Source organism: Thermobia domestica, chromosome 10 (genome assembly GCF_964235325.1).
Source record: "Thermobia domestica chromosome 10, izTheDome1.hap1.1, whole genome shotgun sequence".
Classification (NCBI taxonomy): domain Eukaryota; kingdom Metazoa; phylum Arthropoda; class Insecta; order Zygentoma; family Lepismatidae; genus Thermobia; species Thermobia domestica.
In genome coordinates this window covers 11506538-11525890 of record NC_137463.1, presented here as the reverse complement: position 1 = coordinate 11525890, position 19353 = coordinate 11506538, and the positions used below count along the sequence as shown (strand labels likewise).

Below are 19353 nucleotides of genomic sequence, written 5' to 3'. Positions count from 1 at the left end.
GTAGCTACAAACAACTTCTCCAATTGTTTTCAGTCATTATATAAATACAAATGTAATCATTTAGGCAACATACTCTCATTGTATTTCAACATTTAGATAGCCAATATGTCGAGTCAAAATCGTAAAAAAAAAAAAAAAAAAAAAAAAAAACACCGCCTCTGCTTTTTTTCACTTCGAATACTGTATATGCAGGGGTGCCCACAAAGGAGGGGCTATGACACAAACTGCGTCATTGAAATATTGGGGGGTAAAATCTATATAAATATGTTTGAGGAGGTGTAAAAATTAATCGAAAATATTTTTTTTTCATGGAAGAATACCTACGGATAGACAATTGAGGGGGGGTGCGTCATGGACATGAGGGGGTGGGCACCACTGGTATATGTACGAAACGTCAAAAACCCGAACGCGGTCCCTAGAAGCTTTTTACATTTTGTCTTAGCGCTAGCGATAAACAACAAAAGTGTTGTCCGTCGCCGTTGTGTGAAGTGAGTGTTTTTACAAAAACTCATTCATATGTAATTGTTTGTCATGCATATTTTTATTTTTATTTTCCCTTAGGCCGATACAAGTTAAGTTTCAAGTGTGAGTTACAAGAACGGTGTAATTTAATGTACGAGCAGGTTGTTCAGAAACATTAAATGTAAGTAGACTTGCGTGAGGTATTGTAATTACTGTATGTATTGTATAACCACCGTATAGATAAAAGAGCATACCGTACTGTGTATTTGAGCTCCCTCGTGGCTAAACGGTTAGCGTACGCGTCTTTGGCGTGGGAAACCGGGTTCGATTCCCGGCGGGAGCTCATGTGGTTCGGCTTCCACGTTAATCAGTAGGTCCACGTCTCATATAGCCTCGTTGCTGAAAGGGACGCTAAACTAAAAAATCAACTGAACTCAACGTACTGTGTATTTAAGTCTAAATGGCATTTTCTTTGTCATTTCCGAAAATCCGAACAATTTGAAAATCTGAACTACCTGCGGTCCCAATTAGTTCGGATTTTCGACTTCGTACTGTATATATATATATATATATATATATATATATATATATATATATATATATATATATATATATATATATATATATATATATATGTATGTATAGTAAAAATTATTTTGGGCTACAAATAGTTCAAATCCGTTACTTTTCGAGCACAACCTCGCTAATTTTGAATCTTCAGATCTGGCAACACTGAACAGTGGTAAAAGTCCCGTCCGTCCAGATTTTATAGTGAAACAAACGGATGCGAACTGCAAAGTTGCATCGCGGAGAAGTGTTGAAGGAAGTTTTAAGTTCTTGACAAACGGTGGAAAGCTTTGTTACAGACTGACGGAAAGAAAGAAGAAAACTCAAAAGCGATATTGGAAAAGTGAAAAACAATTCTTGACAAAGAGAATAACAAATGTAAATAATAGGCAATGTGGGCACTAAAAATCAGTCAGGATTTAAATTAAGACAAGTAATATGAGCAGCTTCAAATAAAAACATGCGAGGAAGATGTTTTAATTTAAAACAACTGAAAAAATTAGTGGAAGATCCATCATCTTGCATTATTCATAAAAGGAGAATTTTACATATTGACTTTGATCCTGTCTATTTTGGCAATGTGCTAGGTGGTATTCGTGAAATTCTAAATGAAAAATTGAAATCTTATGACAACACGTGAGTATGTTTACTATAGTTAAAAATGAGCAAAACTTAGTATAATTATCGTTCCACATCTTTTTTGCGTACATATTTATATCATGCTTTCTTTATTGTTTAAGTAAGTATGCATCCACATTGTATTACTACGCAAAAGCAGTGCCTTTTTAGTGCTCAGTGTTGCAATCTCTGCTATATTCGATATTCGAAAATAACTAGAACAATAAGCACATGGCATAAAAATTGCGTGTAGAGTTGCTGTACGGTACCATATATTGTTACTGACAAAATTTGCCTGTAGGTTAACCTTAGGCACACCACTCGAAATACTTGAAAAGTAATAACTATATCATTAATATCGTCCTCAATTTCCTCTAAAAATTTGCGCTGGACAGTATAACGTGTTAACTGATTTATCACCGGACCGGTTTTAGGAAATTAGGGGGTGAATTGGAGAATTTATTTTGATGGATATAGTATACGGCTTGTGTATAGCCCGCTCCCCCCAGTTCTTTGTCACAGGAACTGGAAGAGTCACTTACTACTTATATTGAGAACAGAACCCAACCAAACCCTGCGGGGCTTCTAACCCGTTCCTACTATTATTGCTACTAACTACCACTACTACTACTACTGCTACTACTACTACCGCTACTACTACTACTACTTATACTAAAACTTCCTTACCACAAGATTTACATCTTAAATCTTTATAACGCGATTCCGATTCATTATGAACTGGTATGAATCGTTAGAATCACTATGATTCGTTAAAAATCACTGGGGGGAGCGGGCTATACTCAATCCTAGTATACATGAAGCTGCATCAGTTCCCGAAGGAGCAGGACGCTCATACTTTTAGGGATTATTCATTGAGTATGTACGACCTTACAAAAGGGGTGACAAAGCGACTTTTATTTACTTATCGACTGGTACGAAAATAAAAAAGAACGTACCTGTATTTTATATCTGCATGTGTAGTGCCCTTGTACTTTATCTATGACTGTGTGTGTGTGTGTGGAGGGGGGGGGGATTTAACGCATATCGCATGTCTTGTGCACATGGATACTTCTTACTATTGCAGTACGTAGAAAATTGATGGTATTTCATGTAGAAGTGGTAATAGAACAGAAGAAACGCAGATCAGGGGGTTCTCATGTATACTATTGCCACGTACTTCTGGACCCCGTTTGCTACATATTTACCAGAGTAAGTGAAAGTCAAGTAAGGGGAGTAGTTGAAGTTAAGAAAGTCGTTGTTGTTTTTGATGTTGTAAGTGGCACTGTATGATGTAAAGAAGGTGCAGTTTTACTATGGATCCATAGTATAAGGTCGATAATAGTTACTGTACTTTTTACCGTGTAGTTTTACTATACGGATCCATAGTATAAGTATTAATAGCAGTAGGAGGTGGAAAGGGTTAGAAGCCCCGCAGGGGTTCGTTGGGTTCTGTTCTCGACATAAAATGGGCAAATAAAGATTTCCTCATATTTTTCCGTACGTTTTACAATCCGTGGATCCGTATAGTAAAACTGCACCCCTAACGCTTTGAAACAAAATAACCTGAAACCTTTAGATTGCTCAAAGCGTTAAGCCTCTCTTTCCTACCCATTTAGCTTGCATGGAGCCTTTAACCTCCCTCTACTTGCGTAAAGCATTGGCGATCCTAAGTCCACTGTACCTAGCTTGCTCAAAGTTCTGTAAAAATCCTTTCAGAATTCCTATATATGAAACAAGTATTAAATACTTTTAACGTTCCAAAGTTGGTCGTCCGTTTCTAGCAAAATTTTGAAAATTTACCGGGAAGAAATGAATACGTTGATTGTGTTTATTTTCTTATATAAACGGTTCTAAATGTGGACCTATTTGGCAAGCGGAGGAAACTACTTTGCCACCACCATTGCTTACACTTATAACCACTGTTACTAACTAGTGACATATTATTACCAACCATACGTATCCTGTACCAAACTAAATGAAAATATACAAGAATATCCGTGATTATAGACGTCTGCCGTATTAATCATATATTTTGGAGTTCCTTAATATGCCAAGAAGGGTCCATTTTTCCGAAGCCTTTTGTGGAAATATTGTCAAGCTGTTCGTAGGTCGTGTCCAAAAGTGCATACTGCACACTTCGTCAAATTAGCTTTTGATCCGCACTTCCAGCGCCTCATTTTGGTGGAACATGGGACATTGATAACAAAAGAAGACAGAATTTCGCATACTGAAAAAAAAGAACTAATTACTTTTTTAAAATTTTTAATGAATGACTTTCCAATTATATTAAATATATCGTGCAGATTGACTATATGGGGTAACCATAAAATGACTTAAGAGTTTCTTCCATGTGTGCCAACAGCTTCAGCTTTGGCGGACGTGCAGATGTTTGTCATTTCGGATCTCTCCTGCACAGATTAACAAGAGCGGAGCGTAAAAACAATATATATATATATATATAATATATATACAGTATAACCTCGTTAACACGAACTCGGTTAGGACGAACAAAATTTCGGTCCCGGCATCGCTGTATGTTATCTTATAGGAAGTTTATCGGTTAACACGAATTACGAACTAATTTTTAGTCCCTTGAGTCAGTAAAGGTTTTCATTTAACTCGAACTTTCAATCTTTTTATATATATATATATATATATATATATATATATATATATATCATTTTTCTTATTTCAGATTTCACTCCAGACCAGTTTTTGTCATACAGTATTTATAGAGACAAAAATTTCCTTGTAAATATGGGAAAAATCAGAAACAGGTATCTTTCCTCTCTTATGAGGTGTTGATTCTGTCCTCTGTCAAGCGCTGACCAGACGAGCTGCTGGTGACAGCAGTTATAAATACCTGTCCGTTACTAGCGGTACCCAACCTGCTAGCGGAGTTATCAATTTTATAACTTGACCTGGATTTTCTGCGTGGATTTTTTTTTTTCTTTTTTTAAATCTTCGAAGATATGATAATAAGTTTACTGTAGTGTTTTCACTTTTCAGAGGACGGTACCGAGACCGGAACTAGTCTCGATCTCAACTCGAATTTGAGACCGAGCTGTGCTTTTCGAAATCGAGACGAGACCGAAACTCTCAGCCTCGTCTCGATGCAATTCTGTGGATGGTATCAAGACGGAGAAGAGTCTTGGTCTCGTCTCGATACCATCTCTATTGTTTTCTATAACATACATAATATACTGTAGTGGTATGTATAGTCTGTATACTGTAGTGCATATGTATGGAGAAAATGTATTCGAATAATAAAATTTGGGTCCCCGGTTAACACGATTTTTTTTTAACACGAACTCCTGATTTTTCAGTCCCTTGGAATTCGTGTTAACGTGGGTTTACTGTATATCCAAAGGAACGTAGAGATTACTTGCCAGTTATAGGGGATCCCTACTTTTTTGGGGGGGGGGGCATCCCTCACACATCTTGCGGATGTTTGGTACATACATTTTTCAATCGAGCAGGTATGAGTTCGAGTGTCATGTTCTAAACTGCACTCTACGTGTCGTTGTTTTAGCATTACAGCCCTCTGAAGTTCATTTTCCCACGCTTTCGGCACCTTATCGCCTAAACTATTCCTTACTGACCAAAGTTCCAGTGGACTTTTGTTTGCTTGTTTCGGTATCAGCAATCAGCTCCCGAAGTTTGTTCAAATAGTTTCTTACCATCCTGTACATATTTATCGCCCTCAGAAAGCAGAAAGGTGCTAAGCGCCAGATTCCTTTATTTCCAACTAAGTGCATATCCTGACTACTAATTTTATGTTTAATGTTGTGCTGTAAGAAGACAAGTGGCAGGAGACAGTATGAAAGGTCTGCTGTGAAAACTGATAGTGCAGAAGAAAGAAAAAATCGAAGTTAATTAGTGTTTCATTCGTTTTTATTCATCTCCTGAGAAATTCGCATTTTGGCGCTTAGCACCATTCAGCTTTTTGGAGGCTATATATATATATATATATATATATATATATATATATATATATATAAAAATATAATATGCGCGTGCATACGCACGTGTGTGCACTTGTAACAGCATAAAACCCACTAAACTATTGGCGATGTTCTATTTTATTAGGCATGCTTGCGCGAAGGAATATTTTTTAAACTCCCAGAAGAAGAGTAGCACTGGTGGTTATGGCGCTGATGACACTGTTGCGAAGTAGCTTATAGGAATTTTATTGCAATCAAAAGTAGGCAACTTGCAAGAGCGTTAGGACATCGAAGGTACTGAGGGGAGCGCTATTTACAATAATGTGGCTCAAAACTACTTTGGAAGAGAATTCATATTGAGTATAATTGCTTCGTGTACGGTAGATTACACAACGATGACATTGTAGTTATCGTAGTTCTACCGTATTGCTTCAATTACAGGCATACTGATTGGATTATTTCTACCATATTACGCTAATAATTAAGTTCCTCAGATGTTACTCTTTCTTTGTGAATCTATATTTTTTACCCGTAAATCTTCGAAATAGTATCTCCATATTCTTAATCTACGCCAAAAGTTCATACTTTAAAAGGATGACAGGGACAGGAGTGGTGCAGTTGAACAACATGAGAACCAACATTTACAAGAAAAAGCTATTATATCACTATGAAATACTAATTTGTAAGGATCGCATATATTCAAGGTGGATAGCCCTAGTTAAATTAATATGGTAAAAATAACAAAAAATGTAAGATTACTATCTTATAAGCCCGGTTAAATGAAGTTCTGTACATTGTATACACTTCAACACTTGTGTGCACTTCACTACGCTTTCGGCGCCCTATATATATCTTGATATACACCCGCTATTTCTCCCACATGCTTCCCATTCAGTTAACGACACAGATCCTCCTGTCCAAGCATAACCATAAAAATTAGAAGAATTTTATGAGAATTTAGAAACTGTTTTATGAAAAAGTACAGTATGTATGTTAAGTAATAGCTCTCATTGATCAACTATACGGAAGTAATTATTTGTTCATAATCTTTTCATAGTGGGTGCAGTAATGGTATTATATCAATGAAGAGGCATTTTTGAAATCTTTGATAAATGAGTAGAAAAAACTTTCGATTTGTATTTCACCATTGGTCAGCTGTCAAAAATGGAAAATGTACGGTAATTGGCTTATTACGGTCTCTCACACAGATCAAGTGCAAGGAAATATGGTAGCTTTGAAAGGAATTTGTTTAGAATCAAAACTAGAAAATTAGGCTTATATACCTATGAATTAACATTTGTGGCTGTAGCTGTAGCCATAGGGAAATGAATAATCTAGGTATTCATTATTCTATGCTAAAGATTAACATTGTAATTCATATGACATTAAAATTTGTCATTTACGTGCAAATAGCTGCATTACCGATAGTCTGTCACAATTAAGCTACACAAACCATGTAATATTTAAGCACAAATGTCTTTATAGCATTATTCAAATAATTATTTGGTTGCTTTCTCCACACTGTTTTAAAGTCCACTGCATACTCAGAGAATATAACAAATGACATTTTTATATTCCACTTGTAAAATCACTAATTTGTATGTTTATGAAGTAAATTATTATTAAATCAGCACGCAAAAATATTCACCTCAACAAAAATAATAAAAATAATGTCTCTTAAAATTTTATTAGCTCATTTTACAAGAAACCGCCATGTTAAGCACAGAAGTATACTAATGTAGTGTACATCTTCGCACACTGCGCACTATGCACTCGCAGACTTGTGAACTTGTACCTTTTGATGCATACTAGTGACGTCAGTTTCGGAAATAAGCGCACTTCGAATGTGCACGTGTATAATTTGGATACGGCCTTAAATTCATCTGAACACAAACTTCTGATATCATAAGTTTTCCTTAATTCGGTTTTGTCATCCGACCTTAAAGCTTTCACTGCTCTAAATCAGTGCTATTCAACCGGGGGTACGCGAAATGTTTCTGGGGGTACGTAATGCTGCTTCTGGGAGTCTACTGGAAATGTCTGTTGACAGTTCACTGCAAATGAAATTTTTAACATTGTCTTCAGTATACGAATTATCAGGAATAATGAGGAAATATCCTCCTCATTAGAACTGGATGTCTCCCTATGGTTTGAAATTTCCCATGTTATTTTTTTCGGACGTGCACTTTATCCCCCTGCAAATAGTCTTTTGATTGACTCACTGATTGTCCTTTTGTTGAGTCCCTATTTTCCCCTGTTTTAATCAACAGAACATGTGCATTAAGTTAATTATAATTAAATTTCTTCTAAACAGCTTCAGGGGTACAGAATTGGATGGCGAACTGTGTCTAGGGTTCCGCGAGGAAAAAAGGTTGAATAGCACTGCTCTAAACGTTCGATATGTGGGTGGACTACTAACTGGTATAGGAGAATATAGTGCATTGTTTTGAACACGTTCGTTCATCTGCTTTCTTGAAAACCGCACTCCGTAATTCAGAACAATAATTAGTATCCTTGGTATAAAGTACTGATTAGGTAAATTAAAAAAAAAAAAAAAAAAAAAAATGTGCAGTTCATTTCCATTGAAACTGTATGATCATTTGATAAAAACGGTGCCGCGCGACAGTATAGGCGCAACAATGAAATAATTTAAATGTAACCTTTTATTATAATAAAACAATATAGTCATTGAAAATAGCTAACAACTTAGTACAACATTATTGTGCGAGGGTGGTTTGATGAGTAACTTTGTTTGATATTAAAGAAAATAGTTGGAGTTTTTTTAACGTACTTTATGTTTCGACATAGTCCCATCGAAGCTCAGCGTCGTGATTCATCTGCGGAAATGAGTTTCTTCGAGGCTTTCAAAATACTCGTTTACTTCTTGTATAACCCCTTCATTAAACTCAATTTTTTGTCCAGAGGGCACAGTGGCTCAGTAGAGCGTGAAGTCTATGGATCGATCCCCGACCAAGTAAGTTTGTGGTGGAGAACATCTTGTCAGTGAGTCTTCTCCCACTTTCTCATTCCAACCAGTTCTTCCATCATTCATTGCTTTAATCGACGTCTTAGCATAATCGTGGGACGTTAAACCGAAAGATTTCAATTTTTCGTTGGTCCCGGGTTCGATTCCCGGTGGGGGCACTCGGTCGAAAAAGTGTAAAACGCTTTTTCAGGCCAGCCACCCTGAATGAGGTTTTCCTGGAGGTTTTCTTATTCATACCAAGCAATTGCTGGGATGGTACCTAACTTATAGGTCCCAGGCCGCGTTCTTCCTTCCCTTTCCCCGGATAGTGTGCTCGCCACGTGAAGGGCTAAATGGCCTTAGATGCCGACAGCCAGAAATCTAAATCCTAACCTAACCTATCAAATTTTTGTTCTGTCAGGGAAGTTTCGGGAATAAATAGTAGTCGAAGGGAGCTAGATTTGTGAATAGACAGGGTGCGGGAATAGTTCAATCTCAGCTCGTTTTTTGTCAGCGGCATGGCTTCTTTGCTCTGGAGTAAGTAAAAGCATCACATTTCTTCTACAAAGGGTTTTTTTTTTTTTTTTTTTTTTTTCAATTCATTATCCAAAATGAATTAACCCACTCAGTTGAGATGCTTATTGCTTCTGGTAACGGGCACATTTTCACTCGTTGTCGGCTAAAACTAAATCATGGACTTTATCAATGATTTCTGCTCTGACAACTAATTTCGAGGCTTCAGAACGTGGTGTATCTTCAATGCTTATGCTACCATGCTTAAATTCATTTACCCAAATTCGAACAGTTTCATAGGAAGAACATGAATTGCTCAATGTAAGTAAAATTCTCTCATGTATTCCTGCGGGGTTTCGCGCTTTTCCCTTCCAGAAAATGGAACTGGAAGAAACTGTCAAACAACTAATTACTACTAGAATGACTTGAGACTAAAGAGATAATTATTTATCCATAAAAAGGAATTTTATGTATATAGATGACATTAGCGCTACTATTAGTATTCGGATCATGTTACTTATCAAACTGCCCTCTTAACCGTCATAAATGATGCACATAATTGGTTATGCGTAAGGAATTTAATATCTAAGCCTGTTGATTTAGTTCGTTGGTCCGTAGAATGTATTTAGAACCCAGGTACTCCGGATGTCACCAAAGAATCTAGTGATTCTAACTATTGAATTATTGTGGTAACATATTAGAAAGAGTTGTATTCTAATTAACTTTTTTTTTTTTTTTTTAACTACATTTAGGTTGAAGGGTATTCTTGTAGGTTATACGAATGTGAAGATCGCAGCCGACCATGGCATCATCATAGATAATTACGGTTATAGTCATTTTGATGTTGAGGCTGATTTTTATATATTCTGCCCGACAGTTGGATCGAAGCTGAAAGGTAAGTCACAATATTTAAGTTAATTATTATTATTAATTCAGTGGTGACTTTATGAGGGAGGAATGAAGTACAGTGCTTAGTTTAGCAGAACCTGTGGGGTAAAGGAAACTTGATACTGCCCACTAAACTGATCCTGCACAGTTGCTATTATATCAATACAATTTGGTATTGTATGTTGATAAGGAAGTTTAATTGCTAATTTTCATGTTATTTCATTTATTTTCGTGTTTTAGTTGTTTGATTTTATTCCAGTTTATACCAATGAGTTGTTAATAATTTGATTTGAAAATTTGGTAACTCATGTCTAGTTGCTGCACCTGAATAAGAAGAAGAGACTTATAATATATACCCAGAATTTTTGTCAAATGAAAAAAAGGTGTGAATGACTTAATGAATGTGTAACCTTATGGAATAATATCCATATTTCAGTTTTAATGGAGACAAAACAAGAACCAGAAATGTAAATTATAATCTTTACATGGTGTCTATCGGTCACGAAAGTCGTGGATATCACGAAAAAGTCAAGAGATTTAGCTTTTGGATCACGATTTTTTTTAAAAAAAATTACAAATGTAAGTACAGATTGGAAAATTTTGTTCTATAAAACGTCAAAATTCAGCATCAAAAATGTCTATGGCCGGTTTTAGACGCTACCAAATCGCAAGCAAAGTACGTTTCTATCGCATGGATGAAATTTCCGCCTAATTCGCACCCAAATTCGCTCTTGAAAATGTTAGGAAATTTTATGATTTGGTAAAGAAAAGGTCACGGAAAAGTCACGAAATTTCATTTTCGAATTTTAGTAGACACTCTGCTTTATTGTATTATTCAAAAGAGTTTCGTGTTTAAGATAACACTAATTTCAGGCAGCTGGTTCGATTCCCGGCGGGAGCTCATGTGGTTCGGATTCCACGTTAATCAGTAGGTCCCGTCTCATATAACCTCGCTACTGAAAGGGACGAAAGTCTGTGTGTTTGTGTGTGTGTGTCTGTCTCTTATTTGGGATTTTTTTCAATTTTGAACCCTCCATTCAATAGAGCATCAAAAACTATCTGAGAAAGTGATGGAATTTTTCGCGTCACTCTTACCGTTCCCGAGATATTGGCCAAAAAATGGCCGATTTCCCGATTTTTAAGGAGCCATATCTCGGGAACCGTAAGTCACAGAAAGATGATATTGATGTTGATTAATACGTAAGGGAATGGTGAACATTTTAGTACCAAATAGTAACAAGTGGCCACCAGTTAATTGGTCAAACAAATAATTTCGATTTCGGGAGATTTAAGGAGCCATATCTCGGGAACTGTAAGTCATAGAAAGATGGTATTTCGCGATTTTTTACGAGAAAGAGAATGTGATGAGGATAAAAAAGATTTATTTTTACATGTAGAAACAGTTATTCTTCCCGCTCCATCTCTCCATTCTTTTAAAGTTCGTTCTGGCTCTTAGAGCGTTCTCAACTGGTTTAAATTTTTATTTCATTTTAAGATTTCATTTCTGAAAACTTCTTCGGTGATGGGCTAAATGCTAATTTTCACACAATTAAGAACACGGTATCTGAAAATTTTATTGTATAATTATATAATGTTGGTCGATATGATGTGTCAATAATCACTAATTTTATCACATTTCATTAGGTAAATCAATTTATAACTTCCAAACTATTTTGTAAATACGTATCGGAAGCCTTAGAGAACGGCTGTATGTGCCTACCTACCAAGAGGTATCAGAGCAAAAACGGTAAATAATATCAAGAAGAAAGTGGCAGAGCGTTCACTCCTGGTGCATGGGGTCCTTGGTTCGATCCCAGCTCAAGCAAAGCGATCTTTGTGGGGGACAAACACCACGTGCGTGGGTTTTCTTCGGGTTCGGAAGAATAGGTTCCTTCTTCTCCAGTAACCAAACCGGATGTGGTAGAAATAAATAATTTCCGGTTTTAATATTGATTACTATAGAACAAAGTAATAGGTAATCAAACTTTTGTATATATATATATATATATATATATATATATATATATATATATATATATATATATATATATATATATATAGAGAGAGAGAGAGAGAGAGAGAGAAAGAAAGTAAGGAAGTAAGTAAGTGATTGATTGATTCAGCATCTTAAGAGTTCATCTTCTTTCTCTCTCTACAAAGGTCATAGAAATTTACTACTACTTTCCGTTTAAATTTTGATCTCCTTAGAGAAAGAACGGTAAGAGAAATCGTGAGGCGATCTTTCGGAACAATTTGAGCGGTCAAAAGAATCCCTACATATCAACTACAAGTCGTGGAAATTACGATTGTTGGTTTCAACACTGGTCACTAGTAAAAAAATTATATTAGATACCGAGAAGTAGGTTTCTCATATGGATTCAGTACCGAAAGAATGGTTTCCATCTCCGCCTATACTCTCCTATTGTAACTGGAAATTGTAAAAGTGTTTTCCATTTTTAGCTCTTGGGGTAAGCATACGGGAGGTTAAAAGTTTTCACTCCGGTGTATATGTGGCACTTTATATTTCTCGGTAACTACTGGGCGGATCTAAACGAAGTTCGGTGGGCAAGGAGCCCATCGGCTGGAGAGTAAAGAGCTATATTTAGTGGGCGAGCTCGGTAATAGAGGCCGTGTTCCATAGTTTTGCACATCGAAAGCTTCTGACTTTGCTCCACTCGACTTGTTGATATTGATTCGCATAAAACGAAAATGGTAATAGGAGTTAACAAACTATATATACGAGATGTATTCAAAATAAGACCGAACTTTTGCCATTAAATATGTATTAGTAATTTCACAATACTTCACAACATTGTCCTCTTCGAAGTACTCCCCTCTACTGGCAACACTTTTTTTTAAAGCCTCCTGGAACGCACTTTTCAAGATAGTGCGCAGGTCTTTTGTCGTATTGTCGTGAATCTTCTCTATGGTTTGGAAACGACTTTCTTTAAAAGTGATTTTAAGTTTGGGAAAAAGAAAAAAGTCTGCTAAGGCTAGGTCCAGAGAAGAGGGTGGATGGAGTATAACTGGACTCTCATGATTTGCCAGATAACAGCGCATGGTGCACCATCTAAGTTTGTTTTTTCCACAATTCAGGCCTCTTCCCGCGCATAACCTCTCAGCTGAGGTAAAATGTTCTGTTACATCTGTTCGTTTACCATCAGACTGCGTGATACAAATTTATGATGGACAATGCCTTTAGAATCAAAAACACAATCAACTTCACCTTGATCTTTGACCGACTCATGCTTTTCTTCTTCTTCTTTTGGACGAGGGAACACTAAATGAATCGAAAAGTAATTGATATGTCTCTGTAAATGTTTTGTCAATTGTGTGGCAAAAGTTCAGACACACACATACACGCGTTGTTCTTCAGGCTTTTTCATTGACACTGTATTATTAACCCGATCAACAGCTTGTGCACGTGCTCACTTCAGCGGCTATAGCTCAGCGACTAACGGTCATAGCGAAACGAGGCAAGTGGCAGTTCACAGTCTGAACCTGCCGCTTGGTGTGCTCAATAGCCGCAGCGCGCTGCCTGTCCCGGTAGACGCGCTATTTCAAAAGTTCGGTCTTTTTCCGAACACACCCCGTATATTCAGTATCCAAAGAATAGATTTCATCTCAATGTTATTTTTCTACCGAAACTGGCGGTAGTAAAAAGTAGAACTTTTGTCAGGTTTAATGATGATTCCTGTATAGTAACTATTGTTAGAGATAGTGGAAAACTTTTTAATACGGATTCAGCGTTAGGTGAACAAGTTCCATCTGTCATATTACTTCTCTATTGTAAGCAGATATTATGTATATCTTCTGCTTTCAGTTTTAGTGTTTAAATTTATAGTTTGGATGTCTACCGTAATTTCACAAATGTGCTTCAATCTGTATATTTGTAGGTATTGTAAACAAGAAAGGACCTGATTTTGTCAGCTGCTTAGCACATCACTTGTTCAACATTACGATCCCACGTCCTAAGGACATAGACGAAGACGGGGATTGGATTGGGAAGAAAGTAGACATTTTAACAGAAGTTACGTGTACTGTTACAATTGTGGACTATACCGGAACTTTCCCCTATATTGAGGCGGAAATATCTGATTTTAGGTAAGAAAGTTTATTATTATTATTATTATTAGATGATTTGTCTTTATTTGATATTATTACTGTTTTAGCTGGAAATAAATTCGTAGTAGCATTCTAAATAATTTTGACCATTTATGTACGACAATGGATGCGCAGACCATAAGAAGTTATCTGTTAGTCTTGTATTGGTCTAAATACGAATTTTTAATTATTTCCAATTTTGTCCTGGCCTAAAGTTATTAAACTTTTTATTTTAAACTGACCAAAATTAGTCTTGTCTAAAAATTTCGATTCCAAATGTAGATATCACGGCCGTCAAGGGCGCCCATGTTGTGGTTTCCAAGGGGAGGCAAGTATAACCAACGTTTCAAATATAGTTTCAAATTTTGCTGTAACTAATGTAAAAATTCTATTGGGTTTTCGATATTTCTAAGTACAACTCTCTTTTATGGGGGGAGGCGAGCGCCCCACCTCCCCCCCCCCCGATGGGTGCCCTTGACGGCCGTATTACCCAAAAATTCTTCAGGACGAAAGGTGGGTAAGGCATTTTGAAGGATAATCTTTTAGGATCTGTATATTTTTAAAGATACTGCCCGGGCAGTTACGTGGCGAGAGTAAAACGAGACTTGATAGTAGGCTGTGGGTTTCAATATGGGACTTGTCAATTATACAACGAGAACGTTGTTTACATAGGCCCGTTTAGTAAAGCCAGATTTTGATGAATTCAAACACTTCATGATATTTATTCATTGCTGTAAATTTCGTTTCTGAGATTGATTTAAACCCAGTACCATCCAGCGAGAAAGATAGTACAGTAAAATTGGTATTTACTGGAGTAGTAATAAAAACTTACACGCGATTAGAATTAACTTAAGTCGTTAATACAGAGGATTCGTTATTTAAAAATATCTAATATTTCCTATATTTCTTCAGAGTTGTGGTGGCGTAGTCGGTAAAGCATCTGCCTATCAGCCAGATCACCCAAGTTTGATCCTCGGTAGGGGTGGGATTCATTTCATATTTATCCTTGTTCCAGGCGTGGGAATTCGCACAGCCCCTGTAAAATAGCTCCCTGTGGAAGTCGGGTTAAAACGGTCGGTGCAGACTACATTGCATTCTGTATTTTTCAAAGTCAAAGAGCTCTGAGCGTTACCTTCCATCATCGTAGACCACTTGTGCCTATCCTGAATAGGATATCCTATATATTTATTCTATTTTTTGCCATATACATCAAACAGATTCTACTTACCGGTATCATTTGTAAGTTAATAACTGAAAAGTGTATGTAAATTTTGTTTAAAGACTTTGCTTCGCACTTGATATTACTACTTCACATACTTGAGTACGTTAAGCGTATCATGCAAATATAATTTTTAAATGTATACTGCGTGCTCGGTAGCTCAGTGGAGAAGCGTTCACCTCCAATGAGTTCCTGCATATATCCGAGGTCATGTGGATTTGGGAAGGACAACATCGTGTTCTTGGGTTTTCCCGTTTCTTCTCACTTTCTCATTCCACTAGTTATTGCAGTTTCATTCTTGGCCCATGTCCCAAGGACATATCCGTAGGACGTTAAACTTGAAATAATTTAAATGAAAACCTTTTCCTTTTGAGAGCTGCTTCCTGGCCAAGCGGTTAGCATACGGTCCTTTGGCGTGGGAAACCCGGGTTCAATTCCCGGTGGAAGCTCATGTGGTTCGGATTCCACGTTAATCAGTAGATCCACATCTCACATAGCCTCGCTGCTGAATGGGACGTAAACTCAAAATCAACTCAACGCATTCTTCCTTTTGAGAGCTCTGGACTCGTATTTACAGATAAGTCTCTGGACTTTTTAATATTTAGTGAAGTAGGTAAAGGTAAACAATGCCTTTCACTCAGTACAGCTTGAAGTGCCCTCAAGCGATGTTGGAAGTAAAGTATCGTACATTTTCTTGATTTCAGCTTATACTAGCAACGGCGCTGATTTTTTTTGTAACTTTTGCTTCGGAAGGGGGGCTGTCAGGTTTGCCAGATATCATCTAACAAGACATCAATGAGGATTCTATTATAAATACGTCGGCCAAGAACACGTCAAAGGGATTGCTTCCCTTTCCTCAGAATGGCACTCATGTGTACAGGAGGTGATGTAGTCCGGCCACCTCTCCCCGTCCCCAAGAATACGTCTCATTTAACAGTATCTGGGTTAACCTCTGTCCGGTTAGAAACAAGGATAGAAGAGGGAAAGGAATTCTGCCCTCACTAAGAATCGAATCCAGGCCGTTTGGTTTGGTAGGTAGAACTTAATGACTACGGCACCGCGGCTCCAGTGATACATGTAAAGAAACATAAATTATTTACTTCAATAGAGTTCAGAACTTGGGTTGAGTATTTATTTTTCTAACATTTTGAGCATTAACAATTAATTTAATCTGTATAAATTAGCATTATTTTAATTCAAACAGTGATGAGCAACTCTTTAATCCAGGCTTCTGACACAACTATATAATTTATTATTTTATTTGAAGAGCATAGCATAACAACCCGAAAAAGAAAGTAGAATTTTCTGTATTTACGCAAATAATGGTAGTACATGTTAATTTAAAATTATTAAATTGGAGACCAAAATGCTAATAACAAATTAAGTTAACGTGGTTGCCTTTTCTTAAAAATATGACTTTTTACGGGACCATGTCTTTCATAATATACTACATTTGTACATTTTGTAACTTCAGTTTATTATACTGTTATGTCCGAATTTTATTACGTTGAAATTCATCGGAAGTTGGAGCTGAACGAAGAAGGTGTCTTTACCGGCAATTCTCAGAGTAGGCGAACTGTAACAAATTTGTCGGAAAGAAGTGGCAAGAATCGTACTTAACAATCATCCAGGTGAGTGTTTCTTATTGAAAATATCTATGATCATTATTGTAGTATTAGTTTGTTTAACAATACATGTATAGAGATTTTGGTCATGTCTGACTTTAGCCAACGGTTGGTTCGTTAAGTACAGACGTGTTACAGGTGCTGAGTTGCTCATCACTGTTAACTTTTTTTTTTTTTTCTGTTTTGTTTGGTTGCCAGTTGATTACATCAGTCTTGTAGTAGCAAATCACTGATACGAGGAAGTGCTAATAAAGAGTGAGCCTTACCAATAAAAAAATGAGCTAGGAAGCTGAAACTCCCACACTATTCCACATATTTCCCTAGTAGGTCAGTGCATTTGCGACATCCGTCCTGCATCATTTAAGTCCTTGTAAATAGAAGTCTTTTGTCTGCTGCTGCAACCACTCATCTGTAGCATCAGTTGCCACTTGAACGCTCTGAAAAGGGTGACCTTTGAGATTTTTTTTTTTTTTTTAAATTTGGGAACAGATAATCGGATGGAGCTAGGTCAGACAAATAAGGGAAATGAGGCAACACTTGAAAGTCTAGGGTGGCCAATGTATCCTGTGTTTTAGATGCCATGTGTGAGGTAGCATTGTCGTGCAAAAGCAGAACACCTTTGGAGATCTTACCACGACGTTTATCCTCGATATTTTCGTTTAACGTCCTTAAGAAACCACAGTAATACGCTACATTAATTGTTGCATCCACTGGAAGATAGTCCATCAGCAGAACTCCGTCCTTATCCCAAAAGATTGTTGCCATTTGTTTCTGTGCAGACCTCTGCACATGACACTTCTTTGGCCGGAGAGAACTGTACCTCCATTCCGTAGACTGTTCTTTAGTCTCGGAATCATAACAATAGATTCACGTCTCATCACCAGTTATAAGTTTCTCCCTTCTTGCAAAATGTTCCAAAACTGCCCGTGAAGTTCTCACTCTTTCTTGCTTTTGTTCCTTCGTCAGAAGTTTGGGGATCCACTTTGCTGCAACCTTCCTCATATCCAGATCATTATGAACAATGGTACCACTCTTTCACGTGATATTCCCAAACATGTAGCAATCCTTTGGGTAATATTCTACGATCTTCCATTATCATGTCGTGGATGGCTTGCACAGTTTTCGGGAACAGACACAGAAACAGTCCTGCCACTGGGTTTCGTACTTTCAACATCAAAATAGCCAGTTCTGAAGTTTTCCACCCAGCGTTTAACAGTTGCATATGATGGCCCGTGGTCTCCCAGAGTTTGTTTCATTTCATCGTTAGATCTGCGCCGCACCTTTTCATTGGAGGAAGAGAAACTTTATGACGGTCCTATGCTCCTCTGGGCTGAAGCTTGCTGGAGGTACAGCCATGTTCACTTCTGAAATGAAAAAGAAAAGGATGTTAATATCATAGAACATTGCATTTTGGAATGTAGTCTATACAAATCCTGCCCTATATATCCTGCTAATTCCAGCTTCCTAACTCAAGTTTTCCTTGGTAAGGCTCAATCTTTATCAGCACCCCCTCGTATTTTTCTTGGGCGTGTTAATTGATTAAATTAATCTAAAATGTAACGCGCCTTTTATGGATTTGCAGTGGTAGCTTCATTTTATAGTTGTTGCTACGCTGGCGAAATCTTTCGTATTATGTAGTTCGAAGGAATTAGAAAATAGCGTTAGACATAAAAACGTAACTTCACCTCTTCCACCAGATAGCATATAAAATAATAGTTTATTAAGTTGCATTTCCAGAAAAGATTTGAGTTGATTTTGAGTTTAACGTCCCGTTCAGCAGCGAGGCTATATGAGACGTGGACCTACTGATTAACGTGGAATCCGAACCACATGAGCTCCCGCCAGGAATCGAACCCGGGTCTCCCACGCCAAAGGCGCGTACGCTAACCGCTTTTCCAGAAAAGAAATCCAAATCATAGTAATACTTGAAATAGAATTATCAAACAGCATGACACAAGAGGCAACATCCTTGTTTTATAATTCGAATGCTTTTTGGTTTTACTTAAGCGATTTTTTGACAGCTATTGATTGCGAAGTTCCGTGCTCTTATCTATCGATTGATAGTGCGTGGTCCGTGTTCTTTTTTAAGTACCAACGCAGAATTTGAGGAGTTGCCTTAGTATCGTAATAAAGTTGACAGTTACTTGAGTTCCGATTTGGATCGACCTATCGCAATAATGGATGGCTAGGGTCTGCAGATGTGGCCAGATTAAAAGAACTTTACGTTTCTATTTTTACTTATGTATAAATAATTGGTGTTTTCACTTGCTACTGGATCTGTACTATCGTAGTTCGTTTGAGTAGTTGGTTGCTTTCCGTATAGTATATATAGGGTGATTATAAATAGTTCATCGTACTTATAAGGCTGTATGAGAAATGTTTAACATACCGTAACGAATGATACATGAAAATATACAGAAACCGTTTGAGTTTTATACTGTTAAAAAT

The 19353-nt window shown here is 37.0% G+C and overlaps 1 protein-coding gene across 1 annotated transcript in view; it reads left to right on the top strand.

The window, feature by feature from the left end:
• Positions 1-1211: 1211 nt before the first annotated feature.
• The window catches only part of LOC145662282 (uncharacterized), a 34662-nt gene continuing 16520 nt past the window's right edge, over positions 1212-19353 (top strand). The window contains exons 1-3 of the mRNA XM_081727682.1: positions 1212-1665; positions 9822-9964; positions 13854-14061. Coding sequence (XP_081583808.1) covers positions 1490-1665; positions 9822-9964; positions 13854-14061 — 527 coding nt within the window. The 5' untranslated portion in view covers positions 1212-1489. The remainder of the gene's footprint in view (positions 1666-9821; positions 9965-13853; positions 14062-19353) is intronic.